Here is a 21,112-nt window from a genome sequence, read left to right on the forward strand (position 1 = left end):
TTCTTATGGTAAATGGTAGTAGGTAGGTAGTCAGTATAAAATAATGCTACAATATATCAAAGAAGATACTTTTTTTTTTTTTTTTTTTTTACTTTTTATCTATTTACTGTATAAGACAACTATGTGCAGTTGAGATCTTTTTGTAAGATCTGAATATTAAAACAGAGGTTTTATGAATGCTAACAGATCACCTCCTCTTTGAGTAGACAGTACAGTGTCAGCTACATCCCATTGCTGATTATCACCCACAGTTTTTTTTTTTTTTTTGCATGATATACAATATCAGACCTCATTCCTCATTGATCCTCTTCTGTGGTCAGCAGATCAGGATAGTATCTCCGCCATTCATGAGCCTCAGTTGGCATTAAGGTCCTCTGAATAAGACCAGTACTGCTGCCACTGCTGCTGCTATGAGGACGCCATGGAGGCAGGAACCTTCCGAAACAGCAAAGTCACGCTAAAGCTGTGAACACTCAGCAGCCTAGAGGAGCGAACACTTGAACAATTTAATTCTTTTCAACTTCTTCTCTGTGATCTTCACAGGTTTGCCTGATCCTCCTGCATTGCTGTCAGTCTGGCAAGAAAAGATATGAATGTGGAAAGGTGTAATGAAGACAGAATTTTAACAAGTAGGACAGCAAACATAATGCACAGTTATCACAGACTGACTACTTACAGTTTTTGAGCTCAGGTTATGTAATATGTCTCTGCCCATGGTATAAAAAGCCTAGAGCAAAAAAAAAACAACAACAACAACAATGTGAAAAACCTAAAAAAAAAGCATCACTCATGTTGAATAGATGTTACAGTGCTATCACCTTTTGCTTACCTCTTCTACATTTAAACTAGACTTTGCACTTGTTTCTAAGAACTTAACTCCATAATCAATAGCCAGCTATAAGAGAAAGAAAACCAGCATTAGTGTATTGTAAGTATATGCATAAACATACAGCATTTTACTGTTTGCTACAGCTAATTAGTAAATACCTCCCATAGATACTCACTTTCTCCCCTCTGTCTTTGGACACCTGTCTCCTGTCAGTCATGTCACATTTGTTACCGAGGATCATCTTCTCAACATCAGACGAGGCGTGCTGTGCAAAGTCAAATGACTCATTATGTAAAAGCTCATACAAGAACACCAAGGACAAAAACTGTTTCTACTAAATGCACTGTTTTAACCATGACCTTTCATTGAAGTCTTACCTGTTCAATATTTCTTATCCAGTTTTTTATGTTTTCAAATGACTTTTCATTGCAGATGTCATACACCAACATAATGCCCTGTGAAGAAAAAGTGACAAATAGTACAGAAAACAGTTTCTCAGTTGTGGTCATATGTAAGATAGGCCCAAAGTCAGGAGGTGTAGAATAAAAATTACGACTTACCATCGCTCCTCTGTAATAAGCGGTAGTAATGGTTCGGAACCTCTCCTGCCCTGCAGTGTCCCTGAGAACATACAATCAACACCAACATTACACGTTACACACAAGCCATACCACTCTCAATTTATAAAAAAAGAAATACAAAGATCTACTTACCAAATCTGAAGCTTTACTCTCTTTCCATCAAGCTCTATTGTTCTGATTTTGAAGTCTATTCCTGCATTTAAAAAACAGACACAGACCAAGACATATTGATGCTTAATGTACTAATTAGTTACATGATCTGTGAAAACACTTCCAACAAGCATAAATGCACTTGTGCGGTAAGTATCTTCAAAAACCACAATTAAATATTAATGAAGAGTTACATTAATGCATTACTGGCTAATGCAAACAGCAGCTTTAAGATCAGAACTGCATTATGATGGGCTGCAGAGACTACATTTCCCAAAGGGCAAACATCATGAATATATTACTGATGTCCCTTTAAATGTAACCTTAGGGCCTGCTGGTGCCTAAAGGACAGATAATTATTTGTCTCTGAGTCCTATTGTCTTCCCCCTGGTGCAGTTCCGGTCCTTTTAAAACGTACTGGGTCAATACAGTAGGACACAATAGACCTCTCTGTGAGGAACATTTGCTGGGCAGTGCAGTAAAGCATTGGAATATGTTGCTGTGGGTGTGCATTCTGCCAGATTTATCCAAGGGGCGGCTGCAGGGTGCTCACCTATTGTGGATATGAAGGTGGTATTGAAAGAGTCCTCGCTGAATCTGAACAGCAGACACGTCTTTCCTACTCCGCTGTCTCCAATCAGTAGCAGCTTGAAGAGATAATCGTACGTTTTCGCCATTTGTGCACTACGAACCCCAGTGTGTCGATAGTAAAAGCCGAGCTTAACCGGGATCCCCTGTCTGGAAATCTTCAGCGGTCTGTAACGGAGTGGCACTAGCAGCAGACCGGTGCGGTGACGTCAGCTTCCGCTTTGCATTTTGGTCTATGTAGTAAACATGCAACCTCTTCCTCATTGTATCATAGGATCGAGGAAATGCATATCAAAAATTTAGACAGCATATAACCCACCAACCTATATTATTCAAAATATTTAGATATTGAAAATATATGTACATTTTGTAATCAAGAATCAGAATCACTTAATCTATTCTAATATTGCCCTTATTCATTTTGGACTTACAAATTACATGTTATAGCAACACCACTGACATTGCAGATAAGAATGTAATTACACATTTTGACCACACACATTCTAAAATATCATTAATAATATATATATATATATATATATATATATATATATATATATATATATATATATATATATATATATATATATATATATATATTTCCATTTCAAATTCATAAACAGGGCTATACATGTTTTAATGAAGTTCATAATTTTAAAATTTTCATTTGTGAATCCAAAATGTCTTTGTATTTATTACCCCTAATAAACTCAAAAAGCAAAATAATCCATTACATCCATTGTCCAGAAATAATAAATCGTGATAAATTACTCAGGAAATGTTACATTTAGAGTAAAATCCATTTTCTAGATCTTTCAGGATTAATAAAATTAAGCCCATTGTATGAATATGATATTGCAAAAATACTGTCAGTAAAACATATGAAATGCTGGTTTGCTTGAGATTGGTTTGTGCAAAATTGAGGCAGGAGCCAGACTGCCCAAAATAAATAATAAGAAAATGTCAAGATTCACACATCAATCACAATCAATCACGATCACACATCAGCAACAGATGTACATGTATTACATGGTGTTTTATTCTAAACTTAAGTTGATGAAAACATAAAAAAAATGAACAAAATGGACAGAATAGTTATTAAAAATTGGATCACGTGTTAATATTATTTTCTGTTTCCTCATGTGACTCAGTTCCGTTTAAAAGCTTTCAATATTTTCAAGTTTGTGAGACTTATTGCCACATTTTAGTGAGTGGAAGTGGAATGTCAGCGCCCCTGGTTGCAGCTCAGACCCTGTTATTGCACAGTCTGTCTGCCAATAGCCCACGTATGCGCAGGAAAACCAACCCAGCTCGATAAGATGCCTGTAAGTAACAAACTTTCACTTTGTCGATTGTTTTCTTGACAAAATGTCCAGTGTTGTACTATGTGTTTGGTTGTGTATCGAGCCCGTGCTGTCTTACTGTGCAGTTGCTCAAACCTTAGAGTTGTGTTGTTGATACGTAGCTACAGCACGTTGTAGCTGCTAACATAGTACTGCGTAAAACGGGTGGCGACTAATTCCTGAAACACATCACTGGCATATGTGTTTGCTCCACAACCTGTTGCAGAAAGGTGTCGGACCAGGGCATAGCCAGTAACTTTTATTATTTCTGGGTTAGTTGACCATAGAAGTTTTAAACCTGATATCAGCCTTAGAGAAAACACATCTTGAGTGGTGCATGGTGTCATGAGCTTACGTGATCCATGTTGTCACTACGGCTAACACATATTTAGATACAATTTCCTTGGAATATGTTAAGTAGCATAATGCTACCTGGTGTTATCATAAGGGTTAAGCATTAACAGATGAAGTCAGAAATAAACCACCTAAAGCTCTTAACTCAAATGTGACTTCTATTTTCACTTTGTTTCTAGTTGGCCAGAGATCTCCTCCACCCCTCAATTGACCACGAGAGGAGACAACATAAAAAGAAAAGACTTGTTCAGAGCCCAAACTCCTACTTTATGGATGTCAAGTGTCCAGGTATATCAGTAGATGCAGTGAAGGCTTTGTTCAACACTGACTGCCTCTAAATGTTTTGTTTTTATGCTTCTGTGCAGGCTGCTACAAGATCACCACTGTGTTCAGTCATGCGCAGACAGTGGTGCTGTGTGTTGGATGCTCAACTGTGCTGTGTCAGTCCAAAGGGGGAAAGGCCAGACTGACAGAGGGTAAAATATTAACAAAGCATTTATTTTCAGTGCCATATGTTAAGTATAAGACTTGTAATGAACTTTTTCTTTTCACAGGTTGCTCTTTCCGGAGGAAGCAACATTAATGGGAACACTCCTACTCAAGTCTGTAATTAAGCCATACTGTTAAATCAATATTTTCAGTGATTACAGTGCATCTGTGCATTCATGAATATCAACTTTTATGACTGATTTTAAAAATGACTTGAAAACTTAACATGAAAAATCCTGTAATAAGTCTTATCTAGTAAATAAAGAGAACCTTTAGAAAAAAGTTGAAGCATTCTGGGACTTTTATTGAGAAATGAACAAAAATGATTTTTGCCATTATTGAAATTACCTTCACAGAAAGTATGAGTAGTCCTTTCAGCTTCTGAAAGCAAACACATACCATAGATGTCTTTGGAAACATTCACATATATAAAAGAATCAACTTGAAGAAAACATAACGAATGAACAGTAACGCAAAAAACTGTTTCTAGAACTGTGGAAGCATAATTAAAAGTGCAAGGAGAACTACACTACTTGCATTTTTTGTGCCTCAAAAGTGCAGAGATGTATTAGCAACTCTTGCTATGAGTTATTGTGAAGAGGAGGTTTATGGGTCAAATGTTGTCCACAACTAAACAAAAATTCAGAACAACAAAAACCCACACAGGATAACATTTGCATCACAGATTACAATCACTGCGTCTGACACTGAACTCCTCCTGAGGGACTGTCTTCATCCTCGTCGTAAACTTCCCCATATTTTTTCTGCTGGGACCGTTCATCTACCTCAACGAGGTCGACTTCCTCCATTTCGTCTGTAAGCATCACATCTTCCCTGGGAGGAAGCAGTCGTTCCAGCTGATACATGAGATGTTCTGGGAGCCAGTCTTTCTCTGGAAATTCAACCTGTGGGATAAATAACAGTTCATCAGAATTAGTATTTCCTTAAAAGGATGGTAGTTTGGCAGGTTTTATGGCAACATGAGCAACACTGGGGAAATGACATGATTAACTTACCTGGAATTGAATGATTAGTTGTCCCTTCTCATAAGGATCCTTGTAAATAGGCATGCCCTCATTCTGAACACATCTAACGTCATTGTGCTTGATAACTTCACCTGTTGATTAAAACAACAAATATGTTATTCATATTTAATAGGTTGTAAAACAGTATACATAACATCATACAATCCATATCTGTATATCTGCTTAAGTCTGTTACCTGGCAATGAGGAGATGACCAGTGTTCTGTTGTCTAATGTCTGAATGGTCTTCTTAAAACCACACAGGGCTTCAACAAGTTTGATATCCATCTTCATCACCAAATTATCACCTTGTCTTTGGAAAACAGCATGTTCCTTCTGGTCAAGTACAATAACAACATCCCCTGGCTCCAGTCCAGGTTCCTGATCCCCTTCTCCACTGAATGTAATTTTCTGACCATCTCTCATACCTGCACAAAACAGTTACAGCAGTTTTACTTTAATTTGCAACATAAATTAACATGACATTAATCTCAGGTGGTAAAGAAATTACCTTTGTCTATGTGAACTTCAAGAATTTTCCTTTTGCGCTCTACTTTGTGCCCATTGCAGTTCTTGCAGCGGTCCTTGGAGTTGAACCTCTCTCCCTGTCCTTGACAGTCTGAGCACATGCTTTGGATCTGTTGAATCATGCCTGGTCCGATCTGTTGCACCTTAATCTGTACTCCTCTACCTTTACAAGTAGAGCATTTGTCCAGGGTACCTTTCTTACCACCATAACCTGTAATAAAAATAAATTGTCATTTTACAGAAGAAGTTGAAAAACCTTGCTGTATACAAAACTAAAGATAAAACAATCACTACACCTATACGTACCATCACATTTTTCACAAATGACATTCTTCTGGAGTCCAAGCTTTCTGGTAGAACCATTGTATATCTCTTCTAATGTAACTTCAAGCTGGTGGACGACATTCTTCCCTACAGGAAAAGCAAATGTATGTTTAAGTATCATCTATAAACAATGCAGAACCTATTTACTTTAGAACATATCTTACCTCTTCTTTCTCTCTGCATCCTTCCACCACCTCCAAAGAACATGTTGAAAATGTCCATTGGGGAACTTCCTCCTCCTGTTCCTCCCTCTTTAATAGCTTGTTCTCCTCCTTGATCATACAAGTCTCTTCTTTTTGGATCAGACAGCACCTCATACGCTTGAGATATTAGCTTGAACTATGAAAAATGATACAAAACCACGGTCAGTTTCAATAACTTCAAGAAAAAAAAATGCACTATTCCTGAATTTCCTCCATTAATTGGCAATGACTGATAGTGGTACTGCATTCCCAGAAGGGTATTTAATTAGAGGGATCCACAAGGATTAACTACAAAACTTCCAACTATTCTTACTGTACAGCTTGTTGGTTATTGCATCTGCTCTGATTAGCAACAGTAATGGAAAACAGCTCTTCGATATGACATTTGACTGTTCTAGTATTATGAAAAACAGCTTTCCTGAATTTTGAGATGATACCTGTTGGTTTTTAGTGTCAGCCTAATATAGCGTATTCTGTTGTTGTTACGTCTTTTACCAATATTTGCGTCACATAAACTGGTAATGACTGATAGTGGTGCGTTCACTGACACAGGGTCTGTATAAAGATTTTGTGTTAACTGAAATACATTTTATTGTGGAAACTTTAAAAACTGAAATACATGTGACTAGCGAGTACTCGTAACATGTCATGCGGGTGAAAATTAAAACCTAAGGACTGGATAAATAAGTCTCACAGGGTTAGCGAAGGTTATTAAATTTAATCTTAAGTATTCAGCTAATAACCTCCTGACACTGTTAGCATGACCACTTCATTGTCTCTAAGTGCTAACAGTCAGAGCTGCTAGCTAAGTCATTCCAGAAAGTTCCTAGCGACAATCTCTCGTCTTGCAGTCAGAGTAAAATTAGAAAGCACATGTCAAACACTCCATAAACGGATACGTGGACCCCGTATAGGCCCCCGTGTGTACCTCACCTTATCTCCTTCGTTAGGGTTCTTGTCCGGGTGGTATTTTAATGCCAGTTTTCTGTACGCTTTCTTGATTTCGTCCGCTGATGCTTTGGGACTGACACCCAACAAATCGTAGTAGCCGGTTTCTCGGACCATGGTGACGAACTAACAAACACAAAACCATGTACATATAAACTCATTAGCATATAAAACTGTAATTTTATTATTATTGTGTTCAAAATAAGACTGGTATAGACCCCGCGCGTGGATATGGGAACATCACAAGCTGCACGTGACGATTAATGAGAAACACGCCAGGACGTAAATCTACGTAAAAAAGCTAGGATGAAAACTGTCCGCGTGGCCAAAAAATAAAAAAATAAAAATAATAATATTCCGTGAAAAGCCTGCGTGTGGAACTTACTGATAAGGAGGTCCTGTCCTAGCTTTGGCTCGAGCAACAGTGAAGCCGGTGGGGGAAGATGGCTGGTTCTTATATGTGCTCCACGGTGAAGAACTTTCTGGAGAGGTCTGAGACAGGCCGGAAGTTTCGTTGGTTGGAACCGCGTGCGGAGTCTAGAAAAGTCCTGGGTGGGAAAAAAGAGACAGGAATGTAGGAGGCGTAGTGGGGGTGCGAGGGGGTGGGGAGTCCAAATTTGGGACCCCTGTTGTTATTAATATAGAGATTTAACCCCCCGTCCCCTTCCAGCAGCATGACTACTCCCCTTATAGACTGTAATATAACCTGAGCCATAGAGTTACTGTGCTAATATATAGGCATAACTCTGTTGACAGTGTTCTATGCTGAAGACTGTTGCGAAATATGCACTTACATAAGAGCCACAAACAACATTTAACTCGGGGGTGTCAAATATGCGGCCCGCGGACCAAAACTGGACCGCCAAAAGTTCCAATCAGACCCGAGGAATGAATTTGTGAAGAGCAAAAAATGACACTGAAGACATTAATATTCAAGGGTGTCAAAGTCATTTTTGCCCAATTTGATTTCAAGTGGGTCAGATCAGTAAAATAATAGCATGATAATCTATAATGGCTAAAATTTGCTTAGAGGTCTTCTTTATGTCTTTGTGCAGAAGAAATCAATATAAGTGAATCCCCAAAGGAACTTTGTGTTGGTAAATGCAAGTTATGCAAATTTACAGGATTTCAGTTCTGTTGCAACATGTTGATGGTCATATGAACTATGTTTTCAGGTCAAAAATGTCCAATTTCATCACAATTAATGCTATATTTTCATGTCACAAATGGCCAAGTTATATTTTAACTGAATTTACCTGAAAAACAAATATTCTGTTCTTTTAGATTCCCCAATTTTTCTTACAAGATTATATACTGCATATCACATGTTTTATTTTTACAGGTTGCAATATGGAGTATGGTGCTGATCCATCCTGCTTATGTTACACAAGTACATACATTAAGAATGTCACACGTCACTTTTTAAATCAACAGTTTTCTAATAATTAGCATTTTTATAAAGAAATGACAGTTCTACATTGTTATTTATTCTTTAGTATGATGATAACCTATACAATAAATAATTATGATACTAGTTTTTGCACAAGAATCATTTGTGGAAACGGTGACATGGCTGCCGAGCATCTGTATGATGGGATCCGTAACAACCATGTCACATCCGTCCACTGCCACATTTTATGTTTTTGTTAAGCTGTTATTGTTTTAGATCCACAATACTAACATTTATGAATAAGAGGATAATTAACAATAGTAAGTATATATGTTTATTATTAATAAAGTACTGGTACTGACCAGATCATCATGGGTAATGTCACATCCGTCCACTGTCACATCCGTCCACCAGCAAAAGTTTTCATATACACGTGCTATTCAAAATCCAATATTTCTGAAAATATAGCTTCCATTGTCAAATAATATCAGTAGTCTGTCCACAAATGTATTAGCATTATTTCAACACAGTTCTATGCATTTCTTACAACTTTTTTTTTCACAAAAATAGCCACTCATTTGACCCCCTAAGTAAATTTTAGCTGATAAATAATGACAACTCAAAACTCTAAAATGATAGCAATATTAAGCCTGTTACTAAATGTTTTATACCTTTGTAGAGCCACTGCGATCTGTAATGCACATGTATAAATGATAAGTTGATGTGTTTTATTGTTAAAATTGCAATTAGTTTTCTGATGACATTTCAGGTTATTCATGGTTGTTAAAGTTCAATTCACATCTTCAACTTGGACTGTATGTGGCCCCTGAACTAAAATGAATTTTACATCTCTGATTTAACCCCTCAGTCCATTTTTCTTTTTTTGATTTGGTGACCATTGTGGCTGTGTTACAGGTTTTGGCATGACTTTCTGCATAAATGTACTTTTTTTTTTTTTTTTTTTTAATCTCACATAAAAACACTAATGAAACCAATGTTGTTGTTACATTTTGACACATCCAAAACTCAAATCATCCCCCACTGTTCATTATATTAAAAAATTACTTTAAAAAAAAAATCTCTTTCTTTTTTAAATTTATGCCCATGAAGTTTTTACCTACATCAAAATCACCACCCAACTTACCTTATTTAAAGTGTACTTAGAACAGAAACCTTTGAGTGTATATTTGTGTATACATGCACATGTGTATACAGCAGCAGTGGGAAATATTCTTACTTCAGTGTCTTCACAGTCTTCAGAGTCTCATTTTCTTTCCTTGGTTGTTGTCTCAATGTCTGCAGGAACCATCTCAGCCTTGAGAGTAAGGACAACAGGTAAGAAAATAAATCAAATGCATTTTTTTTCCAAATGCATCAGTACACATGTTCAAAGGTGATTAATAATGTAAATAGAAAAAAAGAGGAATGAGTCTGAAAAAAAATTATTCCAACTTTATGGACTACAGTGTATCAATATAGACAGACAAAAGTAAAATTATTTTGTTCCATAGTAGCTGCTATGAAACTCCAGAAACAGCTATTATCATTAACAAGTACTGGAGTCTGTTTAACAACCTTAAAGGTTTTATTTGGATTAACGTCATTATTGCCATGTTATAAATAATGCATGCAGTCACCTTGGTTAAAGTTAATGATGTGTTGTTAATTTATGTTTTTACCAATCACTGTGTGATTTAACAAGAATTTATAGTCAGACAGTTTTACATATGAAAAGACAAAGCTAATTAAAATTCTGGACATGATTTTGAGTGATACAGCACACTCATGGGCTTTCTGATTTGTTTCTCAACCATTAGACTTCTTGAGCCATGATTGTGGATGTCTCTTTGTATCCATATCCTTGGTTTATCTAAGATACAGAAATGTAAGTTTTCTTGCACACAAGGTAAATTTTGAAAAGTTTCTCCTGTGAGCAAATTCAAACTTTCTGTCTGGCCTAACAAGCTGCCAAAGTACCAGGACATTTTCAGAATGGAAGTGTTTGAAGGGACTGATCAGCTTGAGAACAGGTAAGGACTTTAAAATACACAGTTGAGACACTATTATGGCGTGAGAATACCCTAAACCTTAATCAGACATAGGTCATCTGTTGACTTTAAGTTCAGCTGTGGATTTTAGTTTTCAGTTCAGGTTTAATGGTCAGGCTTCATTTGTTCTTCTGTATCACCCTTTGCATGTAAATTCACTTCAGACCAAAACCAAAATATGATGTTTGGAGCATGATTTTTTCAGTAACCTCTAAAGTTATAGATTTGCCTCCTTTAAGAAACTGAAATTTCTGAATATATTGAAAGTATCATTCACCTATAGTGCAGATGTTAAGATATCAGAGCAGTATATTTTTCAGTTAATGTTCTGGCCCATATTTATGAGTTAACAGGAAATGGGCTGTGATATTATAATGTGATTCAAGGTTTAAATGCAAAATATCTGATGGATCGCTCTCAGTGATAACATTCATTCAAACAAAAGGGTTTAGCTGTGTCAAACTCCTGACATTGTATTGGGTAAACAATGCTGCTAAAATTTTGACCCATGTGATGAAATGGAAACAGAAGCCCAGACCATTGGCAGAATGAGAGGTGGAGTGTATGTGTGCAGTGTGGAGCTTGTGTTTCCTCTGTGTGTTCCAGTGTGGTGTCATCGGTTCAGCAGTCTATGGCGTATGAGCAGACAGATATTAAAGAACATGCTCCTGTAGGTGAGTTATTAACCTGACAAATCCCTTCACTTTTATCTATTTGTGGAACAAAATAAGCTGGGTTTTTTTTAGATTTGGTTTGATTCTCATCTTAGGAAAGGAACACATAGAGGAGCTACCGGCCAGCACATCTCATGCTCCAACTGATTCTCTTTGGACCGCTGATGCTGGAAGCTCAGTAAGACTGAGAATTGAAGAAAACTGCCCAGAGGAACCCCTCACAGTTCATCAAATGTTCAAAGCCTCAGTTGAAAAATACGGAAACATGTTTGCACTCGCCAGTAAGAAAAACAACAAATGGGAAAAGATCACATTTTTAGAGTATTATCAGTTTTGCAGGAGAGCTGCCAAGAGCTTCATCAAGGTAAATGTATAAAAATGTACCAGTATAAATAAACTGAGCCTTTGGAATTTTATAATGAAAACAAACAAACAAAAAAAAAAATGGTGATGTGTGCAGCTTGGTTTAGAGCGATTCCATGGAGTGGCAATACTAGGATTCAATTCAGCTGAATGGTTCTTCTCTGCAGTCGGTGCCATCATGGCAGGGTGAGAAAGAAACAACAACAACAACCAGTAATACACTAAAATAGGGGTGTCAAACTCAGGGGCCACATACAGCCCATTTGACCTCGAGGGGACCAGACCAAGAAAATAGTAGCATAATAAGTTATAAATCATAACAACTCCAAATTTTTCTCTTTGTTTTAGTGCAAAAAAAGTCAAATTCCAGAAACTTTACATTTACAAACTATCCTTAAATAAAAAATGTGAATAACTGGAAGAACCATGAACAACCTGAAATGTCTTAAGAAAAATAAGTGTAATATTAATAATATTTTGCTTCAGCTTATCATTTAGACATATGCATTACAACTTACATTAACAGTGGAGCTATAAAGGCAAAAAACATTTAATAACAGGCATCAGGAACTGAATAATATAGGATTTAACTTTACAATCAAAACAACTTGTAAGGACTCTGACATCCTTGACTGTCATTGTCTCGTGTAATTTTGGGGATTTTGAAAATTGATCCTGTGGGCCAGATTAAACCCACTGGAGGACCAGTTTTGGCCCATAGGCCATATGTTTGACACCCCTGCTCTAAAATGTGTACAGAATACATTGTTTAGCTGTTATTATGCATTCATTTCATCACTCACATATTTCTATTGTAGTTATTATTATTATTATTATTATTATTATTATTATTATTATTATTATTATTATTTACCATCTTTGTTTTTTTCTCACAGAGGAATAATGACAGGAATTTATGCCACAAACTCCCCAGATGCCTGCCAGTTTGTGGCCAGTGACTCTAAAGCCAACATTATTGTGGTGGAAAACCAAAAACAGTTGGATAAGATATTACAAGTACGGTTACTTGAAAACATACAGGTTCTCATCACAGCATAAAAAAAAAATCTAAATCTTTTTATTTTGACACCACAGGTACAAGAAAGATTGCCCCATTTAAAAGCCATCGTGCAGTACAGTGGATTCCTCCAGCAGAGGATACCAGATCTTTACTCTGTAAGTCTTGACTCCATACATAATATCATGTACCAGGATGGTTGTTGCATGCTAATGCTAATGTTGCTATTTTGGAACAGTGGGAGGATTTTATGGACCTGGGTCTAGATGTTTCTGACAAGGAATTGGATAACATTATTGAAAGCCAGAGAGCCAATCAGTGCTGCGTTCTGATTTACACATCTGGAACTACAGGAAAACCAAAAGGAGTTATGCTCAGTCATGACAATGTAAGCCTTTGTGTGCTGTCATGTGCACAGAATCATAATTATCATATCTATGCTGACAGTTGAGTGTATCATAAAACTGTCTCACATTGTCACATGGTATACACACCAAGGCAAAAAAGTGAGGTGTATTCTTGTGAAATGCTCATTCAGATCACGTGGACTGCCAGTCATGCCAGCAAGGCTGCGGACGTACAGCCGGCCGACACTAAACAAGAATCATTAGTGAGCTACCTGCCTCTCAGTCACATTGCTGCTCAGATTTATGATCTCTGGACAAGTATCCAGTGGGGAGGGCTGGTGTACTTTGCACAACCAGATGCATTAAAGGTACACAGAGATTCCAAGATCACACAATTGCTAGTTTTGACACTTGCTTCTCAGATGATACTAATATACTGCCATGTTTTGACATGAAGTATTACTGTACATAATTTTAAAAAAAAGCTAATCTGTTTATATTAAATGCCCGCTGCTGATTTCTTTTTTTGTGAATGTTTTCTGTGAAGGGAAGCCTAATAAATACACTGCGTGAAGTATGTCCTACATCCCACATGGGTGTGCCACGGGTATGGGAGAAAATGATGGAAAAGATAAAACAGGAAATTAGTGAGTGTGGATACATGAAAAAGAAACTGGTAACGTGGGCCATGGCTGTCAGCCTGGAGGCCAATCAAAAGTGTATGCAAAAGTAAGAGCTGACTGTAATAGGTATTTGTATATCATGATGCAATGTAAAAAGAAATACAGACAGATGCATCTGTCCTATGCATATTTTTGTCTTTTTAGGGATGATGAGAAGCCGTTCCTCTTTTCCCTGGCTAACAGCCTTGTACTGCAAAAGCTTCGGGCTGAGCTAGGCTTCTCATGCTGTCAGAAGTTCTTCTCTGGTGCGGCACCAATCGGTACTGAAACCGTGCAGTTTTTTCTTGGCCTGAACATCCGTTTGTATGAGGCTTATGGCATGAGTGAAAGCACAGGACCTCACTTTATGTCAGGCCCCCACACTTACAAACTACCAAGGTAAGTATGTGAGGGTAAAAATAGTTGTGTGTAATTCTTGTGATAATAAAGTTTCTGAATATGATTTCGATGTTTTTTCTCTTCCAAAGCTGTGGTAAGGTGGTGCCAGGCTGTCAATACAAAATAATCAACATAGACTCTGAGGGGACAGGGGAAATCTGCTTTTGGGGACGCAACATTTTCATGGGATTTCTCAATATGGAAAATGAAACAAAAGAGGCTTTGGATGAAGATGGGTGGCTGCGTTCAGGAGATTTGGGGAAGATAGATGACGATGGTTTCTTGTACATCACAGGGAGAATAAAAGGTAGTGCTGTGATGATTGTCCATCTCAGGACAGACATCTTACATTTTGTACCTTCCATACTTCCACTTGAGTACATGCTGTTCTAAAGTGAAGATGCAGCTCCATTATCTTTGATGTCAGTCAGAAACAGCTGAAATGTCAGGGTGTCCTCTCTTCTTTCAGAGCTCATCATCACAGCTGGAGGGGAAAATGTACCCCCTGTTCCCATAGAGGATGCAGTGAAGAAGGAGCTGCCCATCGTCAGCAATGCCATGCTGATAGGAGACAGAAGGAAATTCTTATCAATGCTTTTAACTCTGAAGGTAATATTGTTAGTTTTACTTCACATATTGCAAAATTATATGTTACACAATATACTTTATATTATTTTATGTCACTTGATATAACTGTATTAGCTTTTCTCAGTATAATAACTACATTAGTAAATCCATATCAAATGTAAATATATTGTTGTTGCACATTATCTCACTTGTTGTAACACCTACTCTTTTAAACTGAAACAAATATTTTTCTCCTTTGAATATACAATATGATGAGCCAGCAGGCATGCAGTTGTGGAAAAAAAAAAAAAAAAATTAGACCACCCTTGTTTTCTTCAATTTCTTGTTCATTTTAATTCCTGGTACAACTAAAGGTACATTTGTTTGGACAAATATAATGATAGCAACAAAAATAGCTCATAAGAGTTTAATTTAAGAGCTGATATCTAGCCATTTTCCATGGTTTTCTTGATAGTAAGTTCTTACATCAATAGCTATGGCATTGTACTGCCAAAAAAAGGGCTTTTATGCCTTCCATGTTTTTTTTTTTTCTGTCTGTTTTAGTCACACGATACACGCAGGAGTTAGTACTTGATTGCATAACCATTGTTTTTGATGACTTTCGATGGTCTACTAATTTTTTCCGCGACTGTATAGGGACAGATAGGATTGTTAATACAGAAAATAATTTCACCAACTATATTTCCATTTCCATCTATAATAAAGGCATATTTTGTGTATTTTAGTGTTGCAGTGATATGGAAACCATGGAGCCAACAGAGGATCTGAGTCTGGAGGCTGTGGAGTTTTGCCGCCAGCTAGGCAGCCAAACAACCAAGGTGTCTGACATTGTTGAAGGAAAAGACAAGGAAGTTTACCAGGCAATTCAAGAGGGGATCGACAGAGTCAACTCTACAGCTACATCTAACGCTCAACGTATACAGAAGTGGATAATCCTAAAAAAGGACTTTTCTGTCTCTGGAGGAGAGCTAGGTAAACATAAAATATATACTTATATTGTAACAAAGACATTCATCACCAAGAGCATAAAACACAATGACTACAAAATAATTGCCTATTAATTGCTTGTTGTCTCATGTCAAGTTTTTTTTTTTATTCCAGGTCCCACGATGAAGCTTCGCCGCCCTGTTGTCTTGGAGAAGTACCACAACTTCATTGAGGGCCTCTATCAAGAGTAGAGTCATATTTCTAGTGAGCTGTTCTTCCATTTAATTTTGTGTGTTTACATGTGCACAAACTGCAAAAATAATTCAGAAACCATATTTAATTTTTCAAATATTTAAACAAAAAAAAACAGCTTTTCTGGTAGTGAAGAACTTAGCACTAAATGAACCATTTGTTGCCTTTTCTTATATTAGTAAAAGAAAAATCTGATATTGTATTTCGTGTAAAAAATATAGTGGTCTGAATCCATTTAGCTAAAAATTGTGCTCCACTCTTGTCTTTCATTAGAAACATAATTAGCAAATGACTTAAATACCAACCATCACAGCAAAGCAGAATAATGTCCATGACAATAATTTATTAGCAGTGAATAAAAAGTAAAACATTTCTGATGGCATTATAACATTTATTCATTTCCCTTTATATGTTTGTAGCAAGAAAAACACAATGACAGTAGAACATTTAGTGCAAAACATGTGTGAGCTTGATGCAATGGAAGCTTGGTTATGTGAAAATATCAAGTTCAATCTGTACTTTTCTGCAAAATCACAGTGTAAAGTACATTAGACAATTTTATCCAATAAATATAGACCACAATCCAGCACATATTAAATAGTTAAGACTAAAATGCATATCACATACAGTATATACTGCCTGTTGGTCAAGAGTTGTCAGATGGTGCTTTGGAGTGTGCAACGACACAAATAAAACATTCAGGATCTCAAACTCCTGAGTCTGTTTTTTTAAATACATATTTGGTTAAAAATTCAACATGGCATGCATCCTTTTACTCCAGTTCCTGCACTCTTCTGCATATCGCACCTGTAAATTCTGAACACTTTGAGTTCCCTCCCAAATCCTTTGTCAGAACCTTGAAGAGAATAAGCATTATCAGAAACCATCATACATTAATATTTTAATATCAATTACACGTCTTTATTTCTTAATAGATTGATTACCTTTTTCTCACGGATGGTGTCGAAGCAGGCAGTTTCAATCTTCTTGGCGTAGTCGTGCAGACCCATGTGTCGAAGCATCATGACTGCACTGAGTAGCAAGGCAGTGGGGTTGGCCATATCTTTTCCTGCTATATCTGGGGCGGTTCCATGAACCTAATGAGAAATTATAGCATCAATCATCAGGTTTTACATTTGTACAAACATTAACATTTCTGAAAAACCAGGTCGCCATACCATACAACATTCTTCTGTCATATGGTATGACACTTTTTAAATTCATTTTATGAAAAAACACTTAACAACTGAAAGGAAAAAAAACACCTACCGACTCAAATATGGCAACACCATTAGCACCAATGTTACCACTAGGTGTCACTCCAAGACCTCCGATTAGTCCAGCACAAAGATCACTGCAAGAGTAACCATACAACATTAAATGGTTAAGTGTTTTAATTCCTGTGCATACTCTTAGAGCACTATATCCTCCTGAGACCCAGCAATGCATTTTTGTCCTCTGTAAGAGTTTCACAGTTTTACTTAGAAAAAAAAACCTGTCCACTGCAAAGGATATTTAATAATAAAAAATAAAATAAAAATTGTATCTGAAAAAGTGTTGCATTATGCTGTTTCCAATCAAGACAATTATTTATTGTAAAAAAAAAAAAAAAAAAAAGCCAAAACATTTACTTTCCTGGGTCTCAGGACGATATGGCACCAGTGTAGTTAATTAGTTAATATTAAATAATTTTTGGCAGTTTATTTACTGACCTATAAAAGTTTGCAGAATCTATCTAGTTTGTACTACTGTCATCCTCAACACATTTTTTTCATGTACTCTCAAACATTAGGATGAACAGTAATATGCCCTCTGTCCCCAAAAATGTGCATTTTGCTGTATTTTAGAATACATATATACTGTAAAAAGAGACAAACTGTCTATCTTTATACTAAATTCTATAAAATATAATAGGTTAATATGCAGCATTTATGTACCTCAAAATGTCTCCATACAAATTTGGCATCACTAACACATCAAACTGTGTGGGATCCTGTACCATCTGTAAGAAGAGGAATAACCAAGGCTACTACTTACTTAGAATGTTAAGGCATGCAAAATTACCACTAAGAAAACTCATAATCATTTAAAAATGTTCAGTCTAAATAAATTCATAACTAATTCCCCTGGAACTTACATTAAGGCACACAGTGTCCAAGTACATTTCAGTAAATTTCACATCTTTGTGCTTTTCAGCGGCCTCTCTGCACTTTCGCAGGAAAAGCCCATCTGACATGCGCCTACAAAATGACACAGCAATTAATTTCAGCAAATAAATTTTAACATAGTAAATATAGCTGAATTGTTTTGAATAATACTTACATAATATTAGCTTTATGAACAGCAGTAACACTGGCCCTCTTATTATTTCTGGCATATTCAAAAGCGTACTCAGCGATGCGCTGACTGGCTTGCTCTGTAATCAGCTTAATACTCTGTACAACTCCATCAACAATCTGAAATACATCATATATATTCTTGGGTCTAGTGAAAAAAGTCAGAGGTCAAAAAATAATGCAGATTATGCACTATTAAAGGTTCTTACCACATGTTCAATCCCACTGTATTCACCCTCTGTGTTCTCCCTAATGGTGACCAGGTTCACATCAGTATATGGAGTCTGGTACCCCTCAATAGACACACAGGGGCGGACATTAGCATACAGGTCAAATGTTTTCCTCAGAAGCAGGTTCATAGAGGGATGACCAGCAGCTATTGGGGTCTTCAAAGGACCTGTAAAGGAATGATAGTGTAGTTTACAATGCAGAAAATGTTTAGCTTGTTCTGGGTACACAAAATAAACTATTAGCCAGCATGCCTTGTTTGAAGAGCAACCTACCTTTTAGTCCAATTTTATTTTTATCCATTGACTCTTTAGCATCAGGAGGAATCATCCACTTGCCCCCAGGTCCTTGAATTGCTGTAACATTTCTCTCTTCCCACTGTATAGGTGCCTGCATCAGAAATACATTCACAATAAAAGTCCTACATCAATTAAGATTTTACACATGCAACTATTTATATAGAAACATAAGTTTCAGTAGATACATTTAGAAGGTCAGTTGTTAATAATAGGCCTAAAACCTAAACAATATATGATATATTAATGCTACTGGTTAACAGTAATGCATTTCCATGGCTCCCCCAGTACTTACTTTAGCTGCTTCAAATATCTTCATGACAGCAGTGGAGATCTCTGGACCAATTCCATCACCAGGGATTAAAGTAACGGTTTGCATCTGTGACATAGAGCAGATAAAATAATCCCCATACAGCAAAGATGAGGCAGTTGGACAATCCATGCATGATACTGCAAACACTAACGTTAAAAAACTGTAGTTACAGTGGAAATTTACCTACCCCACGGACAGACGTCACGGGTCTTGAAGTCTCTGTCTTCAAAGCTCCAACCACCCGTGACACCTGACAATCAAAAAGACCCAGGCTTTAATACGTTTATAGATAATGTTGTTATAACTGTGTTTTAAAGCAACACATTAAAGTAGGGCTATAATAGGGGCACAGTCTATAGGAGCAATGGACATGCTAATACCAAGGAATGTGTGTGTTTTGAAGTTAACTACATTCTAAATCTGATTAAATGTAGATGTATATATAATCTTAACTAACCCATAATTACTACATTATGAACCAGTGGCACCTACAGTATACAGTATACACAAATCAATACAGAAAACAGTGGTATGTCATAAAATATATAAGAAATTAATGCTTGAAGTTAGAAATCTGCAAATGACATTCTGGAAAAGGATACTGTTATAAAAGACTGGCCTGTATTAGTGAGGTAGTGAAGCTTTCTGTCTTGTCCTACCTGTCCACAGCATCACAGAGCATTAGCAAAGCCAAGGGCTAAAGGTATGATGAAGTTGTCAAATAGCAAAAGCAAAGCAGAAGATTATATTTGCTGCATAACTGACATTTTACTGCTGGAGATGCAGATAATTCTGATTTTAAAAAATGCAGGGAAAGAAAAAGGCCCTTCCAGACTATAACTCACTCTACTATAGAGGGAGATTGCCACTTCAGATTTCATCTAACCGAATAGGAGTGCTCCATTAGAAATACTTAGCCTGAACTTACTTCCTGTGCCTTGATTTTATCCTTGCCATTGATCGATAAACCCAACTTTCTTAGTAGATTAACAATCTGTAGATGAGATTTGATGCCAGATATTATCTTAAAGGAGGTTTTCACCTTGAGGAATAAGATAACTATAACAAGCTACTGTATATTCTATCATATCTTAGCTAGCTAAACAGTCAGGAGTCAGGTTGCTATAGTAACTGCAGTTCAGTAGCCTACACGCTAGCAGCAAGCTAATTAGCGTAGTGACTTTGGACTGTGTGTCATCTTTGTCATTGTGAGAAAATAAAAAACTTGAATGGTATTTAATAGCTGAATAATAATGTCCTTCATTGGAGACGGACTTAACAATAATAAACACATTTATCCCTTACGTACCGCTGACCTCCACGCCATCCCTGCCATCCTCAGCTAGCCAAGGTCGATGCAGTGTTCGTCAAGCGGAGCACACCACCAAGCGGATTTCCTTTCCATTTCCTTTTGTCGAATAAAGGTAACACCAGCAGATAATTTTGCAACCTTCAACTGATATTTTTTACAAGAACTCTAATGTTTTTGTAGTTAGATAATGCTGTATATTCGTTTTTTATATTTCAATTTAACAACTTATAATTGTGCTTTTACTTTGCCTTAACAGGATGAAACACAGATTGTGATGACTATCAGTTATGATCTCTGTGACAGCTCTGTTTTCACTTGGATCTTGTGTATTTTACAATTTGAAGACAAACCGAAAAAAAAAAAAAAAAACAGATAGGATATTATATGTAATGTGAAAGTATATATTGATTTTATTCTCCGGTATGCGGATTTCCTGGAGGGTGGTGTGTCTAATGGGCTTTATGCACAGCTCCACTACTTCCTGAACTTCAGGTGGCTCCTTTATTTCCTGTCTGTCATTACTGGACACACTGATTAATCCAGGGGTGTCTGCTACTTCTTGTTGCGACTACTGATTAATTAGGCATAACTGGATTAA

The 21,112-nt window shown here is 36.7% G+C and overlaps 5 protein-coding genes across 6 annotated transcripts; 2 read left to right on the forward strand and 3 right to left on the reverse strand.

Annotated features, from left to right (window-relative positions):
- Positions 1–56: 56 nt before the first annotated feature.
- Positions 57–2,344, reverse strand: LOC115421278 (ras-related protein Rab-8B). The gene is made up of 8 exons (XM_030137085.1): positions 2,114–2,344; positions 1,543–1,603; positions 1,390–1,450; positions 1,207–1,284; positions 1,005–1,094; positions 830–895; positions 677–727; positions 57–574 (listed from the first exon to the last, which is right to left on the reverse strand). The coding sequence occupies exons 1-8, from the start codon at positions 2,235–2,237 to the stop codon at positions 482–484; spliced, it is 624 nt and encodes a 207-aa protein (XP_029992945.1). The 5' UTR covers positions 2,238–2,344; the 3' UTR covers positions 57–481.
- A 976-nt stretch (positions 2,345–3,320) lies between these two features.
- Positions 3,321–4,537, forward strand: rps27l (ribosomal protein S27 like). The gene is made up of 4 exons (XM_030136036.1): positions 3,321–3,473; positions 4,025–4,133; positions 4,211–4,321; positions 4,400–4,537. The coding sequence occupies exons 1-4, from the start codon at positions 3,468–3,470 to the stop codon at positions 4,426–4,428; spliced, it is 255 nt and encodes an 84-aa protein (XP_029991896.1). The 5' UTR covers positions 3,321–3,467; the 3' UTR covers positions 4,429–4,537.
- An 80-nt stretch (positions 4,538–4,617) lies between these two features.
- Positions 4,618–7,891, reverse strand: dnaja (DnaJ heat shock protein family (Hsp40) member A). The gene is made up of 8 exons (XM_030136029.1): positions 7,747–7,891; positions 7,347–7,487; positions 6,375–6,549; positions 6,193–6,297; positions 5,870–6,097; positions 5,556–5,786; positions 5,351–5,451; positions 4,618–5,239 (listed from the first exon to the last, which is right to left on the reverse strand). The coding sequence occupies exons 2-8, from the start codon at positions 7,476–7,478 to the stop codon at positions 5,027–5,029; spliced, it is 1,185 nt and encodes a 394-aa protein (XP_029991889.1). The 5' UTR covers positions 7,479–7,487; positions 7,747–7,891; the 3' UTR covers positions 4,618–5,026.
- acsbg1 (acyl-CoA synthetase bubblegum family member 1) lies at positions 7,875–16,529 on the forward strand. The gene is made up of 14 exons (XM_030136028.1): positions 7,875–7,913; positions 11,406–11,473; positions 11,569–11,837; positions 11,934–12,022; positions 12,733–12,853; positions 12,932–13,012; positions 13,093–13,242; positions 13,393–13,569; positions 13,749–13,930; positions 14,029–14,262; positions 14,352–14,569; positions 14,732–14,871; positions 15,576–15,822; positions 15,952–16,529. The coding sequence occupies exons 2-14, from the start codon at positions 11,431–11,433 to the stop codon at positions 16,026–16,028; spliced, it is 2,028 nt and encodes a 675-aa protein (XP_029991888.1). The 5' UTR covers positions 7,875–7,913; positions 11,406–11,430; the 3' UTR covers positions 16,029–16,529.
- On the reverse strand, positions 16,404–20,588 carry idh3a (isocitrate dehydrogenase (NAD(+)) 3 catalytic subunit alpha). 2 transcript variants are annotated; one of them, XM_030136030.1, is made up of 12 exons: positions 20,512–20,584; positions 20,131–20,196; positions 19,390–19,452; positions 19,185–19,268; positions 18,869–18,983; positions 18,575–18,762; positions 18,352–18,485; positions 18,167–18,269; positions 17,967–18,031; positions 17,299–17,383; positions 16,974–17,126; positions 16,404–16,885 (listed from the first exon to the last, which is right to left on the reverse strand). In XM_030136030.1, the coding sequence occupies exons 1-12, from the start codon at positions 20,536–20,538 to the stop codon at positions 16,802–16,804; spliced, it is 1,167 nt and encodes a 388-aa protein (XP_029991890.1). In that variant the 5' UTR covers positions 20,539–20,584; the 3' UTR covers positions 16,404–16,801. The 2 variants fall into 2 exon arrangements, with proteins under 2 accessions (XP_029991890.1, XP_029991892.1); XM_030136032.1 differs by lacking the exon at positions 20,131–20,196 and having other exon boundaries at positions 20,512–20,588.
- Between the last annotated feature and the right edge of the window lie 524 nt (positions 20,589–21,112).

The sequence above is a fragment of the Sphaeramia orbicularis genome, chromosome 6, assembly GCF_902148855.1.
Source record: "Sphaeramia orbicularis chromosome 6, fSphaOr1.1, whole genome shotgun sequence".
Lineage (NCBI taxonomy): Eukaryota > Metazoa > Chordata > Actinopteri > Kurtiformes > Apogonidae > Sphaeramia > Sphaeramia orbicularis.